The sequence below is a fragment of the Lucilia cuprina genome, chromosome 2 (assembly GCF_022045245.1).
Source record: "Lucilia cuprina isolate Lc7/37 chromosome 2, ASM2204524v1, whole genome shotgun sequence".
NCBI classification, from domain to species: Eukaryota; Metazoa; Arthropoda; class Insecta; order Diptera; family Calliphoridae; genus Lucilia; species Lucilia cuprina.
In genome coordinates this window covers 5,752,279-5,777,828 of record NC_060950.1, presented here as the reverse complement: position 1 = coordinate 5,777,828, position 25,550 = coordinate 5,752,279, and the positions used below count along the sequence as shown (strand labels likewise).

General features: G+C 30.1%; 2 protein-coding genes across 2 annotated transcripts in view; both read left to right on the top strand.

Annotated features, from left to right (window-relative positions):
- LOC111690434 overlaps window positions 1-19,296 on the top strand; it is a 41,208-nt gene extending 21,912 nt beyond the window's left edge. The window contains exons 2-10 of the mRNA XM_046956423.1: window positions 12,382-14,070; window positions 14,134-14,412; window positions 15,851-16,024; window positions 16,091-16,250; window positions 16,367-16,508; window positions 16,572-16,727; window positions 16,795-16,956; window positions 17,018-17,847; window positions 17,913-19,296. Of these exons, the coding sequence (XP_046812379.1) occupies window positions 13,503-14,070; window positions 14,134-14,412; window positions 15,851-16,024; window positions 16,091-16,250; window positions 16,367-16,508; window positions 16,572-16,727; window positions 16,795-16,956; window positions 17,018-17,847; window positions 17,913-18,306 (2,865 nt within the window). The 5' untranslated portion in view covers window positions 12,382-13,502 and the 3' untranslated portion in view covers window positions 18,307-19,296. The remainder of the gene's footprint in view (window positions 1-12,381; window positions 14,071-14,133; window positions 14,413-15,850; window positions 16,025-16,090; window positions 16,251-16,366; window positions 16,509-16,571; window positions 16,728-16,794; window positions 16,957-17,017; window positions 17,848-17,912) is intronic.
- A 4,299-nt stretch (window positions 19,297-23,595) lies between these two features.
- LOC111690419 overlaps window positions 23,596-25,550 on the top strand; it is an 18,528-nt gene continuing 16,573 nt past the window's right edge. Inside the window, exon 1 of the mRNA XM_046946952.1 lies at window positions 23,596-25,550. This exon is cut by the window's right edge and continues 129 nt beyond it. The gene's annotated coding sequence lies outside the window, so the exon portion shown is untranslated.

Sequence of the window (25,550 nt, the reverse complement as noted above, 5' to 3'; positions counted from 1 at the left end):
TTTTAGTATGAAAACAAAGTGATCACAGATTTCGCTTGTTTTTGCTGTATCTCTTATAGTTTTCGAGAAAAACGGACTTTTGTGTTTCCACTCAAAATATCGATTTTTAGTATGAAAACAAAGTGATCACAGATTTCGCTTGTTTTTGCTGTATCTCTTATAGTTTTGGAGAAAAACGGACTTTTGTGTTTCCACTCAAAATATCGATTTTTAGTATTAAAACAAAGTGATCACAGATTTCGCTTGTTTTTGCTGTATCTCTTATAGTTTTCGAGAAAATCGGACTTTTGTGTTTTTACCCAAAATATCGATTTTTAGTATGAAAACAAAGTGATCACAGATTTAGATTGTTTTTGGTGTATCTCTTATAGTTTTCGAGAAAAACGGACTTTTATGTTTTCACTCAAAATATCGATTTTTAGTATAAAAACAAAGTGATCACAGATTTCGCTTGTTTTTGCTGTATCTTTTATAGTTTTCGAGAAAAACGGACTTTTGTGGTTTCACTCAAAATATCGATTTTTAATGTGAAATAAAAGTGATCACAGATTTCGCTTGTTTTTGCTGTATCTCTTACAGTGTCCGAGAAAAACGGACTTTTTTGTTTCCACTCAAAATATCGTTTTTTAGTATGAAAACAAAGTGATCACCGATTTCGCTTGTTTTTGCTGTATCTCTTATAGTTTTCGAGAAAAACGGACTTTTATGTTTTCACTCAAAATATCGATTTCTAGTATGTAAAAATATCGATTTTTAGTATGAAAACAAAGAGATCACCGATTTCACTTGTTTTTGCTGTATCTCTTATAGTTTTCGAGAAAAACGGACTTTTGTGTTTTCACTCAAAATATCGATTTTTAGTATAAAAACAAAGTGATCACAGATTTCGCTTGTTTTTGCTGTATCTCTTATAGTTTTCGAGAAAATCGGACTTTTGTGTTTTTACCCAAAATATCGATTTTTAGTATGAAAACAAAGTGATCACAGATTTAGATTGTTTTTGGTGTATCTCTTATAGTTTTCGAGAAAAACGGACTTTTATGTTTTCACTCAAAATATCGATTTTTAGTATAAAAACAAAGTGATCACAGATTTCGCTTGTTTTTGCTGTATCTTTTATAGTTTTCGAGAAAAACGGACTTTTGTGGTTTCACTCAAAATATCGATTTTTAATGTGAAATAAAAGTGATCACAGATTTTGCTTGTTTTTGCCGTATCTCTTATAGTTTTCGAGAAAAGAGGACTTTTGTGTTTTCACCCAAAATATCGATTTTTAGTATGAGTAAGTGATCACAGATTTCACTTGTTTTTTCTGTATCTCTTATAGTTTTCGAGAAAAACGGACTTTTGTGTTTACACTCAAAATATCGATTTTTAGTATGAAAACAAAGTGATCACAGATTTCACTTGTTTTTGCTGTATATCTTATAGTTTTCGAAAAAACGGACTTTTATGTTTTCTCTTAAAATATCGATTTCTAGTATGTAAAAATATCGATTTTTAGTATGAAAACAAAGTGATCACCGATTTCACTTGTTTTTGCTATATCTCTTATAGTTGTCGAGAAAAACGGACTTTTGTGTTTTCACTCAAAATATCGATTTTTAGTATGAAAACAAAGTGATCACAGATTTAGCTTGTTTTTGCTGTATCTCTTATAGTTTTCGAGAAAAACGGACTTTTGTGTTTCCACTCAAAATATCCATTTTTAGTATGAAAACAAAGTGATCACAGATTTCGCTTGTTTTTGCTGTATCTCTTATAGTTTTCGAGAAAAACGGACTTTTGTGTTTCCACTCAAAATATCGATTTTTAGTATGAAAACAAAGTGATCACAGATTTCGCTTGTTTTTGCTGTATCTCTTATAGTTTTCGAGAAAAACCGACTTTTTTGGTTTCACTAAAAATATCGATTTTTAGTATGAAAACAAATTGATCACAGATTTAGCTTGTTCTTGCTGTATCTCTTATAGTTTTCGAGAAAAACGGACTTTTGTGGTTTCACTCAAAATATCGGTTTTAAACATGAAATAAAAGTGATCACAGATTTTGCTTGTTTTTGCTGTATCTCTTATAGTTTTCGAGAAAAACGGACTTTTATGTTTTCACTCAAAATATCGATTTCTAGTATGTAAAAATATCGATTTTTAGTATGAAAACAAAGTGATCACAGATTTAGCTTGTTTTTGCTGTATCTCTTATAGTTTTCGAGAAAAACGGACTTTTAAGTTTTCACTCAAAATATCTGTTTTTAACATGAAATAAAAGTGATTACAGATTTCACTTGTTTTTGCTGTATCTCTTATCGTTTTCGAGAAAACGGACTTTTGTTCTTTCACTCAAGATATCGATTTTTATTATGAAAACAATGTGATCACAGATTTCTCATGTTTTTGCTGTATCTCTTATAGTTTTCGAGAAGAACGGACTTTTATGTTTCCACTCAAAATACCGATTACTAGTAGGTAAACAAAGTGATCACAGATTTAGCTTGTTTTTGCTGTATCTCTTAAAGTTTTCGAGAAAAACGGACTTTTATGTTTTCACCCAAAATATCGATTTTTAGTATGAAAACAAAGTGATCACAGATTTAGCTTGTTTTTGCTGTATCTCTTATAGTTTTCGAGAAAAACGGACTTTTGTGTTTCCACTCAAAATATCGATTTTTAGTATGAAAACAAAGTGATCACAGATTTCACTTGTTTTTGCTGTATCTCTTATAGTTTTCGAGAAAAACGGACTTTTATGTTTTCACCCAAAATATCGATTTTTAGTATGAAAACAAGGTGATCACAGATTTCGATTGTTTTTGCTGTATCTATTAAAGTTTTCGAGAAAAACGGACTTTTATGTTTTCACCCAAAATATCGATTTTTAGTATTAAAACAAAGTGATCACAGATTTAGCTATAAAATATCGATTTCTAGTATGTAAAAATATAGATTTTTAGTATGAAAACAAAGTGATCACAGATTTCGCTTGTTTTTGCTGTACCTCTTATAGTTTTCGAGAAAAATGGACTTTTAAGTTTTCACTCAAAATATCGGTTTTTAACATGGAATAAAAGTGATCGCAGATTTCGCTTGTTTTTGCTGTATCTCTTATAGTTTTCGAGAAAAACTGACTTTTATATTTTCACTCAAAATATCGATTTTTAGTATGAAAACAAAGTGATCACAGATATAGCTTGTTTTTTCGAGAAAAACGGACTTTTAAGTTTTTACTCAAAATATCGGTTTTTAACATGAAATAAAAGTGAACACATATTTCGCTTGTTTTTGCTGTATCTCTTATAGTTTTCGAGAAAAACGGACTTTTGTGTTCCCACTCAAATTACCGATTACTAGTAGGTAAACAAAGTGATCACAGATTTAGCTTGTTTTTGCTGTATCTCTTATAGTTTTTTCTGTATCTCTTATAGTTTTCGAGGAAAACGGACTTTTATGTTTTCACTCAAAATATCGATTTTTAGTATGAAAACAAGGTGATCACAGATTTCGCTTGTTTTTGCTTTATCTCTTATAGTTTTCGAGAAAAACGGACTTTTAAGTTTTCACTCAAAATATCGGTTTTTAACATGAAATAAAAGTGATCACAGATTTCGCTTGTTTTTGCTATATCTCTTATAGTTTTCGAGAAAAACGGACTTTTATGTTTTCACTCAAAATATCGATTTCTAGTATGTAAAAATATAGATTTTTAGTATGAAAACAAAGTGATCACAGATTTCGCTTGTTTTTGCTGTACCTCTTATAGTTTTCGAGAAAAATGGACTTTTAAGTTTTCACTCAAAATATCGGTTTTTAACATGAAATAAAAGTGAACACATATTTCGCTTGTTTTTGCTGTATCTCTTATAGTTTTCGAGAAAAACGGACTTTTGTGTTCCCACTCAAATTACCGATTACTAGTAGGTAAACAAAGTGATCACAGATTTAGCTTGTTTTTGCTGTATCTCTTATAGTTTTTTCTGTATCTCTTATAGTTTTCGAGAAAAACGGACTTCTATGTTTTCACCCAAAATATCGATTTTTAGTATGAAAACAAGGTGATCACAGATTTCGCTTGTTTTTGCTTTATCTCTTATAGTTTTCGAGAAAAACGGACTTCTATGTTTTCACCCAAAATATCGATTTTTAGTATGAAAACAAGGTGATCACAGATTTCGCTTGTTTTTGCTTTATCTCTTATAGTTTTCGAGAAAAACGGACTTTTATGTTTTCACTCAAAATATCGATTTCTAGTATGTAAACAAAGTGATCACAGATTTCGCTTGTTTTTGCTATATCTCTTATAGTTTTCGAGAAAAATGGACTTTTAAGTTTTTACTCAAAATATCGATTTTTAGTATGAAAACAAAGTGATCACAGATTTAGCTTGTTTTTGCTGTATCTCTTATAGTTTTCGAGAAAAACGGACTTTTATGTTTTCACTCAAAATGTCGATTTTTAGTATGAAAACAAAGTGATCACAGATTTCGCTTGTTTTTGCTGTATCTCCTATAGTTTTCGAGAAAAATGGACTTTTAAGTTTTCACTCAAAATATCGGTTTTTAACATGAAATAAAAGTGATCACAGATTTCGCTTGTTTTTGCTGTATCTCTAATAGTTTTCGAGAAAAACGGACTTTTATGTTTTCACCCAAAATATCGATTTTTAGTATGAAAACAAAGTGATCACAGATTTAACTTGCTTTTGCTGTATCTCTTATAGTTTTCGAGAAAAACGGACTTTTGTGTTTTCACTAAAAACATCGATTTTTAACATAAAGTAATAGTGAACACAGATTTCGCTTCTTTTTACTGTATCTCTTATAGTTTTCAAGAAAAACGGACTTTTTGGTAGGAAATGAAAGTCACCACAGATATGGCTAACAGCCAAAGCGAATACAACTATGATTTCTTCGGTTAAATTAAAAAAAGATTTAGCTTAATAATAATTCATAATATACTGAAAATTTTCGTTAATATTACGAAAAAAGACTCATTGCCATTACTTTTCGTAAAGTTTAACATCAGCTATTGTTATGATATGATGACAATGCATCTCTTCCATTCTCCATTGCTACAAACAAACATAATTACTGGACTTAGTAACAATTATATATGGATATTTATTTGTATTCATATTAAAATTGCATCCAAACTACAACTTAGCAATAAGATGATTTTAATATCTTAATCGATTTGAAATTGCAACAGAAGTATGAAAAGGAAAAATGACTACAATCTACTTTTACTATAATAGTTTTTGAATTAATACTAAAAAAAGGATGACGTTGAATATACATTTATTACATTCTGGCCAATAGCAAGATAATACAGTCAAAACTTTTAATAAATCAAACATTTTTTTACAATTTTAGAGACAGCATTTCTTTAAATGAAAAGCTTTTCCAAAATGATTTCACTGTAGTCATGTTATTTTATGTTTTATTAAAAAAAAAATGAAATCCGACAGCCATTCAATTGAAATATAAAGTCCAATTTTATTGGGGATTTGGCACTCGAAACATTCTCATACACTTTTAAGCAAACACACACATAAATACAGAAATAGATGCACTGGCAGGCAAATGCACACCAGTGCAAATATGCAAGTGTGTAAGTGAATGTGTTTGAATATAAATGTTCAGGGATTCATATAAAAATAAATATAAATAAATGATTGCAAATAAAAATTATTACTTCAGCTTTAAAATATTTGTCATGCGGATTAAGTTGCAACATGCAACGGAGAAAGGGAGTTAGGGCGGTAGATTCGAGTGTAAAGTATAAAAATAATTAAAAGATAGAGTTGAAATGGTTGATACTTGTAAATGAAGCAAAATAAGCAAATTCTATATTATTTGTTAATTCAGACAATAGTTGTTTTTTTTCTTCTTTGCTGCTGTTGCATAGCACCACACTGCTGTGTATTTCAATTTGCCACAATTACCAATTTGTTGCACTGAAAATATGAACACTTGCAAATTTGTACAGAGATTGAAACATTTTATGGTTAAACAAATGATACTTGTGTGCGAATATGTCCGTCTTTTGTAACACTTGGAACTCAGCTCCGTTTATAAGTACTTGCTAGCAGTCTGTCCTTCCACCTTAACAGCCAATGTAGCACTCTACATGGTAGCTATCTATTTTAGTCTTTATTCATTTGTTGTTTCGCAGAAAGAGGATTTTCCTTTTGCTAGTTGTCCCAAAAAAAAAATGAAATAAAATCCATACAACAACAACTACCATTTACGTATTAAAATAGATTGGTATTGTTTGAAAAAAAATTGTCTGTATGTGTCATGTTGATGTGGGAACGAATGCTGATGATGATTGTAGGTTTGTATTGAATGGAATAATATATATGTATATGTATATAGTTGTAGGTGTGTGTTTATATCTGTTTAAGAGTGTTTTTATGAAGTGTATGAAGCTCCGATTTTGTTACCATACCAAATACAAACATACATTTATAGACTGAATAATGCAAGTCTTAGCATATTTTGATGTTGTTGTTGTAGCCCTTGTTTTGTATTGTTATTTTGTTTTAACGAGGTAGACGAAAAATTGTTCTAATATCGGTGAAAAATCTTAAAAAAATTTTACAAATTTTTCACTGGATATATGTATGTATTGCTAAGTTTCTGCTATCATAAACTTAGAACCTTTTTATAACACTCATTTCATCAGATTTGTTCCAAGTTTGTATATATGAAATTCCAATTATTCCAATATATGTAAACTGTTTTCAGAATCTGAGAAACAATATCTAAATCGTATTTAGAATCTTCGCAAACAACTATTTCGTACTTTGTCTTTAAGAGAGTGTGGCACAGTAGTTTAAAAATTTTTAATTTTGTAGATGAAGTTCTAAGGATACCACTGTGTTTAGTTACAGAGACATCACTATTCTTTAGTTGCAGAGATACTACTGTGATTCGATCGATCGTTAGTTGTTTTGTTATGTCCTTCTGGTCACTACTAGAAATGCTGATCGTTTGAAACCGAGACGCTGTTTGAAAAATAATAAAACTAGTTCCAACTTTGCAAGATGAAACTGATGTGAAAAGTCTAATAATCAATTAATTTGGAGTTAAGATATTTTATAACTTTAAGTGACTTCATCGACATTTTGTGTCATACTTCTAGTCTCCATTTGGAAGACGATGAATAATTGATGAAAAAACCTCTTAGACTCTATCCGATCATAAGTCTCGGGACGAAGTTGAAACATATCGAAATCTACATGGAGACTTTTTAAAATAAAGTATTCAGAGAGTAAAACAGAGGTGAGATCGCTAAAGGGGAAAGAGTGAGATCAATGAAACCTAAAATCATCTGTTGGAGAATATTACACAAGTGTGTTTCATTTCTCAGTGACTCTGGTGACGCTCAAAGATTAAGAGAGTAAAACTCTAGCTTGAACAAATATAAAACACTGATCGGCAAAGAGCTTTGTTAAGAGCTTTCTTGTACTCTTAATTTCACGCGCAGGGATGATTACACATGTATAAAAAACAATAAAAACCAGTAATATAACTTATTTTTTACTCTCAGCCGATGTAGGATATAAAAGCTTAACCAATCTTAAACGAACAGAGGTAAGATCGCCAAAGAGGAAAGAATGAGCACAATTTTATTTCTCAATCAGGGCGATGAACTCATTTATTTGCTTACAACAAAGTGTTTGTATTCCACTATTTCAACAGATAACTTTATATTATAGCCATTATTGAATCTGGTTTTGTCGTATTCATTATATTGTGCCATAGATTCAGGAACGACTCCTTTAAAATGAGGAAAATCAGATGGCCAGATTTCATATTGACAACATATCGGAATCAAAATAACTTGAAAGAACAGACTTAGACTGTTCAGTTGAATTGAAAAAAGCGTCTTTAGGTTGTTCCTTGGGTGAATGGTTCCGATTAAGAACCTGTGACTGTTTTATGATCGGAGATATGTAGAGGTTGAGAAGTTACGACACACAAGCTTAGAGAGAACCAGTAATTAAAGCTTCCAAAATTCTGTATATGGAAAATCATGGGTATTTTTCAATCCACCTTCGTAACTGTGTATTTTTACCCCGTTATGGGATATATTTTTGTAAATTGAAGGAGATGACAAATTAAACAAATTGTTGTTATTTGAACAATGGAGAAGAGAAAATTGTTATTTGAATGTATGCCTGTATAGTAAGTGTAGCTCTGGGTGTGATTGTATTTACCGTATATGTAGTACGTGTATGTGTCTGGATAAAAATATGGGAATTGTCCTAAAGTAAGCTTGTAGTACCACAGATTCGTGCCAGAATAAAATATGTTGGAAAAAACACTAGAAAATTGAAAAAAAATATAAATTATTTTGTTGTTGCAAGTATTTTTTTATATTTTGTAGGAATAATATTTGTTGTTGTTGTGTTGGCGATGTTGTTGTCGTTGTCGTCATTGTTGTTAACATTTACAATATTTTAAACAATATTGTTTATGCACTTTATGCAGTGGCTGTCTGTGTGTCTGTCTGTATAGAAGGGAAACTGAAAACGGAAGTACAATGATGTCTAGGAAATATAGATAACAACCAGCCGTAGTAGCAGAGCCAGCCAGTGTACCAAAGACTTGTTATTGTTTTTATTATTACACAAAAAAACAAAAGCACAAATATGCATATGTACATGTAAATGCAAGAGCATGTGTGTGTGTGTGTGTGGATATAAATTTGTATGTCAGTCAGTTAGTCAGTCAGTCAAGTCATTCATTCATCGCTGTTGTATGTTGTCGAGAGTGATGAGTTGTAATTTTCTAGGACAGTAGATAAAAATCGAATACGGTGTAGTTGTTTGTCTATTTGTTTGTCTGCCTTCTGCCTATGCCTGTATGTGTGCAGAATCTATGTGCCTGTGTAAATATGTGTTCAACTATTTGATTGTTTGTCTTCTCTCATTCATGTAAGTAGTAAAAAACCAATTTATTATTCAAACTGAATTTTTAATTGAGTATGAGGTTGAACATGTGTAGTATAATGATAAAAAGCACTCACTATACACTCTTTGGCCACTACACTCACAACAAAATGTCTGTAATAGATATAAAACAGAATAGAATCGAGAAACAAAAGAGCTTAATAGTTAAAAAGGACTTTTTCAAAATTACTTTGACCTATTTGTCGCCTCTACATCTTCTTCCTATTTCATAATTTTTTTTCTATATATTTGTTAACATGAAATGACATCATTGTAAATGTTAGCAATAGAGAAAAAAGTAAAAGACAAAGGGAATCTTTAGGAAGTACTTAGTTAGGATGTTGTTAAGAGGAAACAATTTTGCCTTCTTTTTGTTTTTGTTTTCACTTCTTTCGAACATGAATCAATAATATTTTTTTTTTGGTATAGATTGATGAAAGCAAAGTCACGTATTGAAGAGTTTTGATTTCTTGCTGTACAGCAGCCCCAACAGCAAAAGCAGCAACGGTCATTTGTTTAAATGAAATTTCAGGGCATTTTTTGTTTTGAAGTATTCGGATCGTAATAATTGGAATTTGTTTTTTCTTCTCTTCTAATTGTTGTGTTGTAACAATAGATTTGTTTAGTTTGAACTCTGTCTTAAGAAGTAGTACATTTACCTAAAGTTAATTAATGTTTAAAAACATAAAACATTTCTTTAGTTTTGTTAATTTGGAGAAAATAACTAGGAATATTAATTTGAAAATTATACAGTTTTTGTTAGTTTTTACGAAGTTAGGATGAAATTACATTTTTTACCCAATTACGACAGGTAGTTGAGATATCCTCAGTCATGCTCATTTACTGATGAGATAGCAAACTGTTGCATTAGGTTAGGTTAGGAGGATATATACTTTGATGTAGTGAAGAAATACACCTAGGCTACAATCGTGCGCTCCTTATCATGAGAAAAAAAGATGAATTATTTTACAGTGTTCAGAAATTTTATATCCTGAACATAATTCCTAAGAATCTTCCAATCACTGTCAGTCAGGAATGTTATTTCCGAAATAAAATCCAAGATACTTAGATCTAACTTCGACGAAAGTCTAACAGTGGCAAAGAAAGTGCTCCAGAGTTGCACTTTCCTCTCCGTAAGCTCTACATACGTCTGAATCCACACGTCAAATTTTGCATAAATATACTCATAATTCTGTGTGTCCGCTCTGAATACTTACTATCATACTAACTTCAGATTTGCTCATTTTGAGAACATTTTTCGTGTTGATCTCATCAAGATCACCTCATAGGATTTTCGTGATTCCACCTACTGTTTCATTATTCATACTTCAGCCTGGAAGCTTGCTTCTGGATCTTCAATATAGATACAAAGTCCCACTTTATCCCCCAATTTAGAGCCATCCGTGTTACAACGGATTCCTACTGGTATTTGCTCTAATGTTCTTTCTGGGATCAGCGTTTCAAAGTTTCCGATATATTCTTGTGTCCAGTATACATTGCTGACGTGTCCTATAACTGCTTTTGGCCAGTTCATCTAAAGTAAAGAGCAGCCGAAGGGCTCTTTTAGCGAAGTAACATTTCCAGTGCCTTGTTTGAAGTAGAACACATGGCACCACTTATAGCCAAGCAGCATGTAAGCTGAACTCCCTGTAATAGTTTGATATTGCACTTTTTGTCTAAAGCAGTCCACCAGACTATTGAAGCATAAGCAAGAATTGGTCTAATTACACTTTTATAAAGTCATGCGTCATAGTAGGACCAAGACCCCATTTCATGTCTATAGTTCTCCTACATATCGCCCAGCAACGATGTGCTTTATTGATCCTATCCTGTTACATTAAATTTAATTAGAAATTTAAGAAGAAGGTTCTCGGAAACACGCCTAAAGGACTAACTAACCAACTAACTAACTAACTAATTAACTAACTAACTAACTAACTAACAAACTAACTAACTAACTAACTAACTAACTAACTAACTAACTAACTAACTAACTAACTAACTAACTAACTAAGTAACTAACTAAATAACGAACTAAATAACTAACTAACTAACTAACTAACTAACTAACTAACTAACTAGCTAACTAACTAACTAACTAACTAACTAACTAACTAACTAACTAACTAACTAACTAACTAACTAACTAACTAACTAACTAACTAACTAAATAACTAACTAACTAACTGACTAACTAACTAACTAACTAACTAACTAACTAACTAACTAACTAACTAACTAACAAACTAACAAACTAACAAACTAACTAACAAACTAACTAACTAACTAACTAACTAACTGACTAACTAACTAACTAACTAACTAACTAACTAATTAACTAACTAACTAACTAACTAACTAACTAACTAACTAACTAACTAACTAACTAACTAACTAACTAAATTACTAACTAACTAACTAACCAACTAGATAGTTACAATGCCTTTGATAGAATATTCTTAACAGGTTTAATCTTTTGAAAGGATATTAGCTAATATACAAATACGGTTGGAAAGAGGCTCTCATAGAGATCATGTTTGAAGACTTTTTGGTGAAATTTTGACAGCTTAAGTGATATGTTTTTCTCACACAAGTCACATAACTAGTTTGTTTTATACAATTTCCCCCAGGGTTTCGACAAATAACAATTGCTGCTTAAAATTCTCAAAGTTTTAATATAAACAAACATTTTTTTTAAGAATTTTTCTCTGAGTATACAAAGTATTATGTATTTCAATTTTCTACAGATTCAATTAAATAATTTTCAATATTGCTAAATTGATAAATCCTTTTAATAAATTTATGAAAAAAGGGAAGATTATATATAAGTAACAAAACTTATATCTATTTAAACAGATTAGTATCTCTAGCAAAAATTGTTATTACTTGGTAAAGTATTTAAAAGATTAAAGCAAAGAATAATAATAAAAAATAATATCGCAATGGTTTTCACAATTTTGGCTGAGAAGGCATTTATTTAAAAGATAGAGAGCAAAAAAAAAGGATAAAATACAGTGGAAAATAGGGGAACTATTTTAAAAATTGGACAATTTAAGAAAACCTAAGTAACTAAATCTATGCAAAACGGAAGGACACATTGTGCAAAAGTATTTAATGACAGAACAATTTCCATGACTCTGCAAATAACACCCACTGTGCCTTGTCATTGAAAAAAAGTCATAAAATAAACTAAGAATAAAATATAAAAATGAGAAAAATTACAATATTGTAATAATAATAAACAATGTGATAAAATTCTAAAATAAATTGTATAGTTCCATGGTTTAGGTCAAGGGTAAATTTGCTTACCAGCTAAATTTTTAAGTAATTTAAATATAATGTTAATAATAATAATAATAATAAAATTCTAATTCTAAACTAATCTGCTACTAAATATAAAATATAAATATTTTTCTTCAATCATTACAGATCATTTAATAATAATGGCCATAAAAATAACAATTGTCTTCGGCGTATGATGAATTTCTCTTTAGCCAGAGACAGAGGAATTTATCATCCATTATTATTTCAGTGGACTGTGGTAATAATAATAAGAATACATACTTCTCACTCTTTCTCTATCTGTTTTGCACTCTCTTCTAACACCAACTAACACCAACTGGCAAAAAAAAAAACAAGAACAACAACACACGCACACAATTCTATACAATTGTCAAAATAAATAAACAATGAAATTGTATGCCACATGCCAATATAAATGTGGTGACAACAAACAGCTCAACTGTAATTATAATTGTCGTTTAGGAGGCCATGATAATATGGCCACTGGTAGTGGTGACTACCCAGACAATACAACGAATTCACCATCACCATCATCCCTTTACAGTAGTTGTCCACAATTAAATCAGTATCGTAGTTTGCCCCGAAATCTTTTCAGTGCTCTAAGACGACAACAGCAACAACAACTACAGCAGCAGCATCAATATCTTCCTCAGCAAGTGCAGTTTCAGACGCAGCAGCATCAGCAACATATACAACACAATTGTGGCCATTATACTACCAGAACGAATTCGGAACAGGAACTAAGAAGATCAGCTTTAATCAAAAGCACAAATAGTAAAAATAAAAATATAATTCTATGCAGCAAATGTGCAGTGTGACGAAGGTATAATCTTAGTTGTGAACATCCTCCACAAATTCCCAGCAGAAGTAACAAACCAACTGCAACAACATCGGCAACAAACGATTTTCAAAACAATTTACAAAAATCATTAAGTGAACAATCTGCCTTGGAATTGACACTACCCGCACCACCTGGTTTTCGGGATATTTCAATAGCCACTCCTGCCGCTTTGACCACACAAAGAATATTGTGTGAAAATTGTCGTTACAACGATCAACCGGTTGTCTGGTGGGTTTCGTGTCCACGTTTGGCCTATCAACAGGGCTCCACACAAAGTCTTAAAGAATACACCACCAAGACTACGCCCTTTGTATCTACCAATAATAATAACAACGTCAACGAATTACTTACACCTCACAGCACACTGGAATCCCATAGATCGAATATATCATCAGCATCATTAAACATGTTAAAGAAACCCATGGTGAAATCAAGTGTCCAAGCACCAACAATTACATCAACTAACTCAGCAAGTACAGCAGCAACAGCCCAGACTACAATAGCAAATCAAGCATATAAATGTAACACTTCGGTGACAAATGCAACTCCTTCGCCACCACCACCACCCCTAATGAGAGCACATCATCATCGTTCGATAACAGCATTGCCAGCCATTGATTTGTATGATAATTATGGGGCCTCGACACATGTTCCTTCTAGCAATTTTAATAGCATGTCATGCAGACGTCATGCCAAACAGCAGCAACAACAATTGCAACAGACATTACATCATCAACATCATTCGCATCAACCAGCTCAATCTCACTCCCAACAGCATGCTCATCAACACCAGCAGCAACAATATACTTGTTGTAGTTCCTACAATATAGACCATCATAAAATGCAAATGCCTTCTACATGCCTGTGTGGTAAACTATACCATCAACAGGTGCGACCTCAAGAGACTTTGGCGCCACCACCACCAGCCGCTTTACATTCGGCCAATCGTGGTTGTAATCATGGTTTTTATTATGGTAACTTAGTATTTTTATTGCCTTTTAAGAAAAACTGTTTATAACTGTTTGTTTTCTTTTTAGCTCCCGATTCTTGTGTCCATCAGTTTGAGGAACAGGATTCTGGTTTTCCTGGTTTAAGAGATCAAGAATTTTACTTGTTGCATCGTAATATTCCTGCTTTAAGACGTACGGGGGTAGATACCATTGGCATTAGGCAACATTTTTATCCTGATGGCGGTTGGGGTTGGATTATATGTGGCATGTCTTTTTTGGTGCATATTTTAACGACTGGTCTGCAATTGTCTTATGGTTTGACATTGTTCTATGCTGTTCAACATATACAGAATGCTAATGGAAATGGTAAGATCTTTGTACTTTATTATCATTTGAAGTTTATTCTTAAATACGAAATTGAATTCTATCGCATTGAATTAGATTATTTATATACACGAAATTCGATTGAATTAAAAATGTCGTTTCTACCATAAAAGCAAGGTCTGATGGATATCGATCTCTTTTCTCTAATAGCTGTTGTTTCGATCAATACTTGCATGTGAAAAGCAATGCTGTTGAAATTAACTGTTTGAAATATTAGTTTTTGCTCTCAATGAAATAGAGCCAATCAATGATCGCTTGAGAGAGTATGAGTAAAGCAGTTGAACTTGATGTTTACTTCTCAATTAATGTTTAGTCTATAGTCTAGTCTATAGTCTAGTCTATAGTCTAGTCTATAGTCTAGTCTATAGTCTAGTCTATAGTCTAGTCTATAGTCTAGTCTATAGTCTAGTCTATAGTCTAGTCTATAGTCTAGTCTATAGTCTAGTCTATAGTCTAGTCTATAGTCTAGTATTAGGTCAAGGGTGTAATCTAGTCCATTCTCTAGTTTATTTTCGGGTTAAAGTCTAGTTTTTACTTAAGGTCAGTAGAATAATACCAGGTAGTCCTATGAAGAGAGTGAGTAATTCGGATCAGTGATTGTTTAGAAGACAATAATGTCGTAAACATGTTACTCAAGGTAATTGATCTATTGAGGTAGATAGGAGTATTACTATGTAAAGTGAGCGATATTTTGGATATTTTGAAAGTAGTGAAGGTCAATTTCTATAAAATCCAATCAATAATACCAATGAGAGTCGTAGAAAGAAAACTTAACATAATATAAAAGGGTTACGTTGAACAGAGATCGATGTGGTTGAACTATATATTCAATACTAATGATTAGCTTGATACTGATCAATACTATGGATTTTCTCTCAAAATAATAATGTCGATCAAAAATTGTTTGGAGAGTGAGGTGGTTTAACTCGAGTTTCATTGATTGAACTACTGGGGTTTTCTTTAAAACAGTCCTGCAGATTAATAATAATGAACCTAGAGAAAGATGTCATTAAATCTGAAGTTCAAGTTATTTTATCGATCGTTTGTTTTTTTCACTCGAAGTAGTATTTAAGATCAATAATCTTTAAAAAAAGCGAAGGATTGAAGTATAGTACAATGAACGATTTTCTCAATATACTGATAGACATTATGAAATCTAAAGTGATTTTTTTACGGTGTGAGAAGAGTAAAATAATTTAATCTATTCCGGTCGATCTTTCAAGATTTTCGTTGGATGATCGAATATTATGGAGTTTAATAATCTGATAGCGGATTATATAGCTGTTTCGGATCTATTAAATAAATTCTATATGTTAAGTATTGGTTCTATTTGGTTTTTGTTGTTAATTAATTTGAAAACTTCTATGTACATCATTTTAAAGTGCTAAGTATTTAAATAAGATTTTCGATATCATTACAGAATGGCTGGGAGCACTGAGTTGGTCGATATCAATGTTAATTTCCCCCTTCGTAGAGACTATATGTCGGAGAAAATCTACTAGACTAATGGCTGTGGTAGGCGGTTTAATACTCTCTTTAGGAATACTATTCACTTCATTTGCCACTGAGGTGGATCAGGTTATTTTCAGTTATGGTAAGAATATCCTTAACGAATTTTTGAAACAAAATTTTGCAAATAATAACTTAATATCCCTTGCAGGTTTTGTTTTTGGTATAGGCGTGGCAATGGTGCGTGAGACATCGACCATAATGTTGGGTAATTACTTTAAGAAAAGAAGACTTTTTGTGGAAATGGTGGCCATGTCGGGTGAAGGTGTGGGTATAGCTTTATTTTCGGTGCTATTAAAAGAAGGAGTGGGGTAAGTTAATATAGATTTATATTATTTTCACTATTAAAGTAGCAACTGGTAGGCCTCTTGTAAGTCCTTGCTAAGATGTGAAGAGTTAATATTTTTTTGTTTTAATATTACTTTAGAAAAACGGGTTGGCGTTGTGGTTTACAAATTGTAGCGGCCTTAACTTCAATAAGCTTTTTCGTGGGTCTTTTATATAGACCCGCTTCTCTATATCATCCCCAAAGAAGAGCTATACAACATTTAAAGAATCAAAGAAAAAAGGTGGGTTTTAAAAAAGTAAAATAGATTTTTTATTTAATTTCTAATGAATCTATTGTCTTGCAGATGCGCGATCATAAAAACAATAATCCTCCCGTAGAGCCTAATATTTTAAAGAAATTATTACAAGACATATCAAATTTAAAATCGGGCACTGTGAAGATTTTATTATTGACCTCTGCCGTGGCGGCTTTGGGTATATATACTCCGATGTTTACCATGGTAAGAAATAATTTTTCTCTAATTCTGAACATTTAATTATAATTTTGAAAATTCTTGTTCTTTTCAGTCTTTAAATGCTGCCAAAGAAGGTTCCGATGTTCAAGAATTGGTGCTATTACAAACTATGCTGGGAATGTCTACAACCTTAGGAGTGGTTTTGGCGGGGGTCTTAATAAGACGGCCGTTTGTTATACATAATTTTGTATTGTCTACGCCCATAATATCGCAGGTTAACTTTTGATGAGTTTTTTTTAGCAAAATGCTTTCTAAATCCAAATTTTATTCTTTAGTTTTTCCTGGCCACTGTAGCACTCTCCATACTCTTCATGTCCTTTGTTATGGGCTACAAAGGTCTGTGCATTTTATCGGGTATTTATGGTGTTGGTTTTGGCGGTTTTCGTTTTTCTTTGAAAATGTTGGCTCTGGAACGTGTCAAGGTGAAATTTTCCAAAACCTGGTCTTTTGTCAGAGGAATTGAAGCCATACCAGTGCTGATAAGTGTACCTTTAACTATATTTCTCAATGACTATTCTCTCAAATATGGACGAGCGGGTTACTATATATGCTCAGCTGCTGCTGCCATAGCTGCCATTATAATATTCTTTATAGGCTACTCAACATACCCACATAATCCTTCGCAACGTTCAAATATGAATGGTGCTGCAGTGCCTACAACACCGCGCATGCGTTCCATGTCTACGCAATATATACGTCATAAATATCAACCGGCCTTTACGGTAGATTATACAAAAACCAATGGCTGTGAATATCCAGCCCCTGATCTAATAAATCGTAGTTGTATTAGTTTAAATCAATTAGGTGCAAGTTCTTCGTGTATGTGTGAATCTTTAAGGCCTATGTGTAATTGTCACCAGCATCATCATACACCAGCACAGCAGAGAAGACATTTTATGTCCGATATAAATCGTACTGGAGGTGTAACGGCCTTACATGCCGCCGAAATGGGTCATGATCATCGTTATCCTTATATATATGACAATGGTACGGGCAACTATTTAAGACGTAGTCTTTCCTTTATACAAAATGCCAACTGTTGTGGTTCCAATCAATTCCAGTTGCAATGTCAAGCTAATGTTCAATGGTCTAATAGAGATTTAAGGTAAGTGGGAACATTTGATATATAAGAGAAAAAAATTGTTTAATATTAACCCCTTGTACCTACAGAGTGGAAAACACCCAACCCTTACTTTGCACCTGCAGCCCCTCCAGTTATTTCCAGAACTGTAAAAGTCAAAGTGTACCCGAGGGCCTGTCGACTATGTCGCAACAGTGCAAATGTAAACCACAGCCCTCGCGCGAGTATATCTATGTGCCGCGTCAACTGGCACAACAGCCACTAGCTCAACACTGTTCCTGTCAAAATCTAGATAAATCTCTGGCCACTGCCACTACTACCACTACAATATCAGCCTCCAATCAATCGAGAAATGTTTTTAAAGATACTGGACCAGCAGTAGCGACGCATTCTACTGCTACAATACCTAAATGTAAACTCAAACGTTCACAATCCCTATCGAGACCTATAACCTATGTTGAACAAATGACCACATCCGTGTAGTTTAGTTTTATGGTAAAATTATCCTCCTCTACGAAGCGTTTAACTCTAACTATCACTACCAAACTACAAAGTAGCTCTAACGTTTAGAAGAAACAATCTAACATTTTTACATTTTCTAGTCTTTTATTTTTTACTTGGAATTTTTCTTAGATTAATACAAAAAAGGAGAATACAAAAAAAAAAAAAAGAAATCTCTATGGAATACATTTTTTACATCTTTTAAACTCCTTAAAAATAATTAGAAAGCACCTTTCTAAAACACAAAACCAACCAACTAACACACCCACCCTCTTTAAATCTTTTCTTTATATATTGGTCTTAAGATAAACAACAACAAAAATTTATACTAAAAACTTTTTAAACCTTAAATCTTAAAACTCGAAATTAAAAAAAAACTACTACACTTAGAAAAATTTCCCCCACAAATTAAAGCAATCACATTTTTTTCAAAAACAAAATTTCATCAACACACACTGTCTCTCTCTCACACACACACATTTTCAGCCTTAGGCAATGGAATGTTTAAACAACAACAAATCTTATTAATTAATTAATAAAATAAAAAAATAAATTTATTAATAATTAAAACGACATAAGTCCAGGTTTTTAAATCCACCGATTATATGAAAGAAATTTAAAAAAATAAACACATAAATTAAAAAAAAATATAGACATTTTTAGAATAATTGAATTGTAATAAAATTAATAACAAAATATGACTTAAAAGTTTTTAAAAAAAAATTCAATACAATTTATAAATTGATTAGCAGAAAACTATAAGAAAAGCAAATGTAATCTTCATGTAGAAGATTTATTATGAAAAAAGAAAAAAACTAAAATCAGAAAAACATAAATTGAATTTTCTCAATGTTCAAAATCAAATTTACTATATAAATATAAAAACAAAACTACAATAAAAATTTAATTAATTTATTTCGTTTTTTTTAATCAATTATGAATGAGTTTACATACTAGTAAAAGCTGTGCTTATAAAAGATTTTATTGTGTCAGTAGATAACTGATACATTTGTGCTTAAAAAAGTTCTAGAAAACTTTCCATTAAAGCTGTAGAAGAAATTTGTATTAAGAAAAGCTTTTCTTATCTACAGAATCTTCCTCGCTTAATTATCTTAAAGTTTTCTATAGAATTATTCATTGCACTAATATGCAAAAGCCCTTATTAGAAAAAGCTTTTAAGCTGAACTTCTATACATTACTATTAATTACCAAAAGCTGCTCTTTATAAAAAAGCTATAGAAAACTTTTCATTAAAGCCCTAGAAGAATCTACAGAACAACTGATTAGCAAAAGCTATTTTAATATAGACTGGACAGAATCCTTTTCGCTTTATTATCTTCACGTTTTCTACAGAATTATTCATTGCACTAATCTGCAAAACCCCTTATTAGAAAAAGCTTTTAAACTGAACTTCTTTACAGTACTTTTAGTTACGAAAAGCAGTTCTTTATAAAAAAGCTAAAGAAAACTTTTCATTAAAGCCCTAGAAGAATCTGCAGAATAACTCATTAGTAAAAGCTATTTTAGTCTAGACTGGATTAGTTCGCTTTTGATTAAGAAAAGCTGTTCTTTATCAGAAATATTAACTTTAAGAAGAGCTGCTGTATTTAAAAAACTTGTTTTTAAGAGAAACTGTTGTAATCTGGAGGACTTTTATTTAAGAAATCTTATTAAAATCTAGAAAACTATAACTTAAGAAAAGTTTCCTGCTAGTTTAAAAAAAGTTTACAAAAAGTTGTTTTAATTAATAGATCCTTTCCTTAGAAAAAGCTGCCTTAATATACAAAATATTAATAAGAAGCTTTTCTTATTATGCTCTAACATACAAAGCTTTTCCCCAGGAAATTTTGCGCTTTTCTTGAGAAATTTTCTTTAATCTACAGAATTTTTTGTTATGAAAAGCTGCTCAATTTAGAAGAAGAAGGCATGTCCTAATCTACAAAAATTTTATTTATAAAAGCTTTTCTAATATACAGAATGGTCCCTAATAGAAGCTGTTTCTGAAATAATCCAGCTCTAATCTAGAAAACTTTTCTTTAGAAAAGAAGCTGTTTTAATTTTAAAGAAATACTGTGCAGAACTTTTCAATAAGAAAAGCTCGTCTTATCTAGATAATTTTTATAAGAAAAGTTGCTTTTTTCTAAACAATTTTTCTCAAAGAAATGCTACTCTAGTGTAAAACATTAACTTTAAAAAAAGCTCCTTTAATCTTGCGAACTTTTCTTTAATAAAAGCTGTTTTAAGCTAGAGAAATTTTCTTTAAAATATAAGCTTTAGCCTAGAAAACTTTCCTTTATTATATAAGCTTTACTCTAGAGAAGTTTTCTTTAAGAAAAGCTGTTATTTTTTTAAAGAAAATATCTTTAAAAAAAATTACTTTATTCTACAGAACTTTCTCTAATGTGGATTATTTCTGATTTCCTTAAAACAGCATCTCTTATCTTTTTTTAGGAAGAGCTATTCTATTCAAGAAAACTTGTCTTTAGGAAAAGCTGCTTTAATCTGCAGAAAAGTTGATCTATTTTTCTTAAACGAATGCAACTCTAGTGAGAGAGAACTTGCTCAACTTTTATTAAAGCAAAGGTGTAGAGTTTTTATTAAAAAACTTTTTCTTAAAAAAGCTTTTTTTGAAATTATCTTTAAGAATAGCTACTTTATTCAAGAAGCTGCTCTAATCAAGAGAGTTTTTATTAAAAATGCTGCAATTTAGTTTTTGTTAAAAAGAGCCTTTTAATTCAAAAAGCTTTAAAACAAAAATTGAATATTACTGAGAACTTATTTAAGATTTTTTTTAACCAAAATTTGACTTAAATTTAATAAATTCTTATTTCTTAAAATCAAAATACTAGTATGTTTATCACTCACTGTTAAACTGTTAAATTTTGCAAAAGAAAAAATAAAACTTACAAAATTCATAATTAATAGAAATATAATAAAACAAAACTTATTGTTGTGTTACATTGAGCCTTAAAAATTAAAATAAACATATTTATTTAAAAAGTTCAATATAATTTTTGTTATTTTGAAATTATAATTAAAAAAAGTCCAATAATTTAAACATCACTCAACGCATCTATAAACCTTTAAAATAACTAAAGAAAAATCAATACAATAAATCAAAAACAAAAGAATAACTTTAAATATTTAATAAAATAAATTTATGTGTTCAAAATAAATTAAAAAAAAATTATAAACACAAATTTATTAGCCATATCACCTTAAAAGCCTCACCTGTCCTTTTTTCAATCCAATAAAAATCTAATAAATTAAATAATCATCACCAAAACTTTTTATATAAAAAAAACTAAAAAAACAAACAAATTTCATGTGAAAATCAATTTATAGAAAATTTTTTCTTGAGAAAAATATAATAAAAAAAATTCCTAACATAGTTAATTGAATTGATAAAATTTAATAAAAAATTTAAGAAATAAAAAAAAAAAGTTAAATTAAATTAAATTAAATTAAATGAAAATAAATTCAAAATAAAAAACGCTTTAAACTTTTATAGTAATTATTAGATTTTAATGTTAAAAACTTTAATAAAACAAATTTAAACATTTCACAAAAAATTATATTGAGTTTTTATTTTAATATTTGAATCTTATCTAAAGAATATTTCTTTAAGATAAGTAACTTTTTTTCAATAAAAGCTTATTTAAGAACATTTTTTCACACGATCTGTTAGAAAACTTTTCTAAATAATGTTGCCTTTAAAGTTCCTTAAAGGAAAGTAGAATAAAGCAATTATATTTTACAAAACTTTTTTCAATAAAAGCTTATTTAAGAGTTTTTTCTTTAATAAAAGCTGTTCCTCAAAAGTTAAAATTTGAAATTTTTCGATTTGTCACCAGAAATTCAATTCATCTCCGAAGATAAAATTTTTATATTCTACACCACTATAGTTGGGAGAGTTTATGCGTTTGTGCTGATGTTTGTAAGACCCAAAAATATTGGTCCTACAACCGCCTTAAAGTATATCGCCTTAAAATCACTTTCTGAATCGATTTAGCTATGTCCGTCCGTCTGTGTGTCCGTACGTATGTATCCATGTAAAGCTTGAGCGCAAGCTACAGGTTGCAATGTTAAAAATTATTTGATAAAATTTGGTACATATATTTCATCTGACCCAAGGACAAACGTTATTGAAAAACATATAACCGTACTCCCCGAATAGGGCTTTAGGACTAATAATTTTGTTAAATGTTTTAATATGTTAACAAAAATCAGCAAAACTTAGTCTTATAGAAGTTTAAATGACACTGCCGATTTTTATAATGATCGAACCTTATGTGGCCCTAGCCCACATACAAACTCCCCTTCAGAAAACGATTTGAAGGTCAAAATTTACTTATAAATACTAATAACACAATTAAATTTTACATAAATAACTTTGAAGTAGACGTAAATGCCACTACCAGAATTAATAAGGATAGGCCTATTTTAAACCCTACCCTCTTTTGAGCCCTTTTGTATAAAATCTACTTTTTGTTATTTTTAACATATTGACTGGTGTAGGGTATAATATGGTCGGCCATGCCCGACTAGAAAGATAGTAAAATCGGATTTATAGTTTATTTTTTTACGGTATTTGAATGGTATCAGTAACATTGAGCAGTATTTCGATAACATTGGTGAGCTTAAAAGGATTTTTGCACAAAACCGTTTTTCGATTGTTTTTGTTTTTTCGATTTTTTTAAAATAACGGTAACGATTTTGGAAGTTTTTTGCGTTATGTTATCTTTGGTTATAGCCTTAATTCTGTATTCTTATTTTATTGTAAAACGGTATTTAAACTTATTTTCTTATTGTTCTTTTAGAAGAAGTGCGGGAAAAATATTTTAACGGTAACGATAGCTTAACGTTTACGGTTGTCAAAAATGTTTTTTTTAATAAAATCAGTGTTTTTTACAAAACTTACACAAAAAAAGAGTTTTTACTATAAATCAACTTTTTTATCATTAAATACTATAATTTTTTTACAAAAATGCAAAATTTCTTTAAAAATTTAATAAGAAATTTTGAAAAAAATTTCTTTAAGTGTTGCTCTTTTGAAAGCTGTCAAAAATTTGTAAACAAAAAGTTTGTTATTTTTCATCCTACGTTTTGCATACGTAGAGCAATATTTTCGTTTACAACAGAGAGTGTGTTAAAAATAAAGTATAAACATGAATGACAACAAACAGCCACATTCGAAGGACCTGCGCTTTAGAAATACATGCCAAATGGACACCACACCACACTCACACGTACATACACTTGAAAGATAGAACACAAAGGAATCATTAAAATCATTTACTACACAGTTACACTACTCTCTCTCACCAGGAAATAACGGACAAATAAGAGTTACGCTTAAAAAAATTTGTTTGAAATTTCTTTACTAAAACATATGTTTGTTTAACGGGAGTTTTTTAGAATTATTAAAGAAACATAACGGGATGTTAAAATATTTTTTATTAATTTAATTAAAAAAAGCTGAGATTGTAAATAAATTTGTTTAAGTGAAATGTTTAAATGAAATTAAAATTTTGACCCAATTTTCTTATGTGAGTTATTTACGTCACTGCAAGTTGATGCTAAAGATTTTTTTGTTGACAAATTTTTTGTTGTTCTCTTTTTATTTTTTTTTGCAAAAAAGAAGCTGCGATAATAGTACAAAAAAAAAGAAAAGAATAAGAGTGTGAGTGTGTATTAAGAGCAATTTTCCTTTGTCTGGTTTTATTTTGATGAGGATTTTCCGTTTTCTTTTTTTAGTGCTATTGTTTTGTTTTCATTGACTTTGTAGTTTTAGTGTGTGTGTGTGTGAGTGTGAATACATTTGAATGCAGGATGCGTGTAAAATAAAAATTAGAAAGGATTTTTCCTGTCTTCAAAGAGATTTCAATTTCAGTTTCAGCATCCTAGTTATCTGGTTCACTTCATATAGCCGTTGTTTCATTTCCTCTTACTCACACTTTTAAAAACAAACTTACTCATTCACATACTCTCACTTACTCACTCATATGTTTCTATGATTTGAATCTGTAGTATGTTTTAAAGGAAAGCCAGATATTGACACACTCTCCTTTATACCAACCAACCAACCAACGAAACATACTTTTTCACACACTCACTCACTCACTCACTTACTCACTTGTACTCACGGTGTATATTGATTTGATTAAAAAAGAAATGGCAAATTTTTTCAACAAAATTTTCTTCAATCTTTCGACAAACGAACAATTTTTAATTTAAAATTGCAAACGAAACATAAATTACTTTATTTTATTTAATTTAATTTACAACAACAATAATTTAAAGCAATTTTATAAATAAATTAGTGTTATAAAATTCCAAAGCATTCTATTAGAATATGAAAATCTAATTTAAAGAAAAAGTTTATGTAAAATATTTGAAAAAAAAGGAATTTTGGTTGTGTGCTTGCATAAGTTCTTGTTAAAAAGGATTAAAAAAAAACCAAAAAAAAATTTAAATATATAAAGTGAAAAAAGTAATAAAAAATTCTTTTGTATATACAAAATTATAAAAAAAAAAATTCAAACGCATACATACCAAAAAGTCATAAAACCAAAAAAAGTATAATAAAACGAATACGGATCCTTTAATTACGGGTATTTTAAGAAAATCTAAAACAAATAACAAAAAAAAGCTGAAATTAAAAAAATAAAAAAAAAATAATAAAAAATTATACATCTTGCAAAATAATTTAAAATAAAATAAATATCAAAGCTTTAACTATAAAAAACAACAACAGCAACAACGCTTTAACAACGTACAAGTAATGGAGAAGATGCTTTAACAAGAAGAAAAAAAACATGAAAATGAGAAAAAAGAACAAAGAAATGTATAAGGCTGCTAAAATATTTTAAGGATAATAACAAGGATTTCTATAGTACTAGCAGAACCCCCTAGCAGACAGACAGACAGACAGACAAATAAACATTTCAAACATTTGTTTCATCTAAATCTTCAAATGAATTGAAAATAACCAACCTTCATAATGGATAAATGTAATATCTTTAACATGTTAATCTTCTATGTATTGTTCAACACATACAACATTTCACAACTATAACCAAACTTTTGCTGAACAAAAAATAAAAATGAAAATTATGAAATAGCTTAAAATATTAACAAACATTTTAGAGTTAAATAACAATTGGAATAAAAGCTAAGAAAACATATTATTTAACAATTTCGAAAAAAATATATACATGTATATA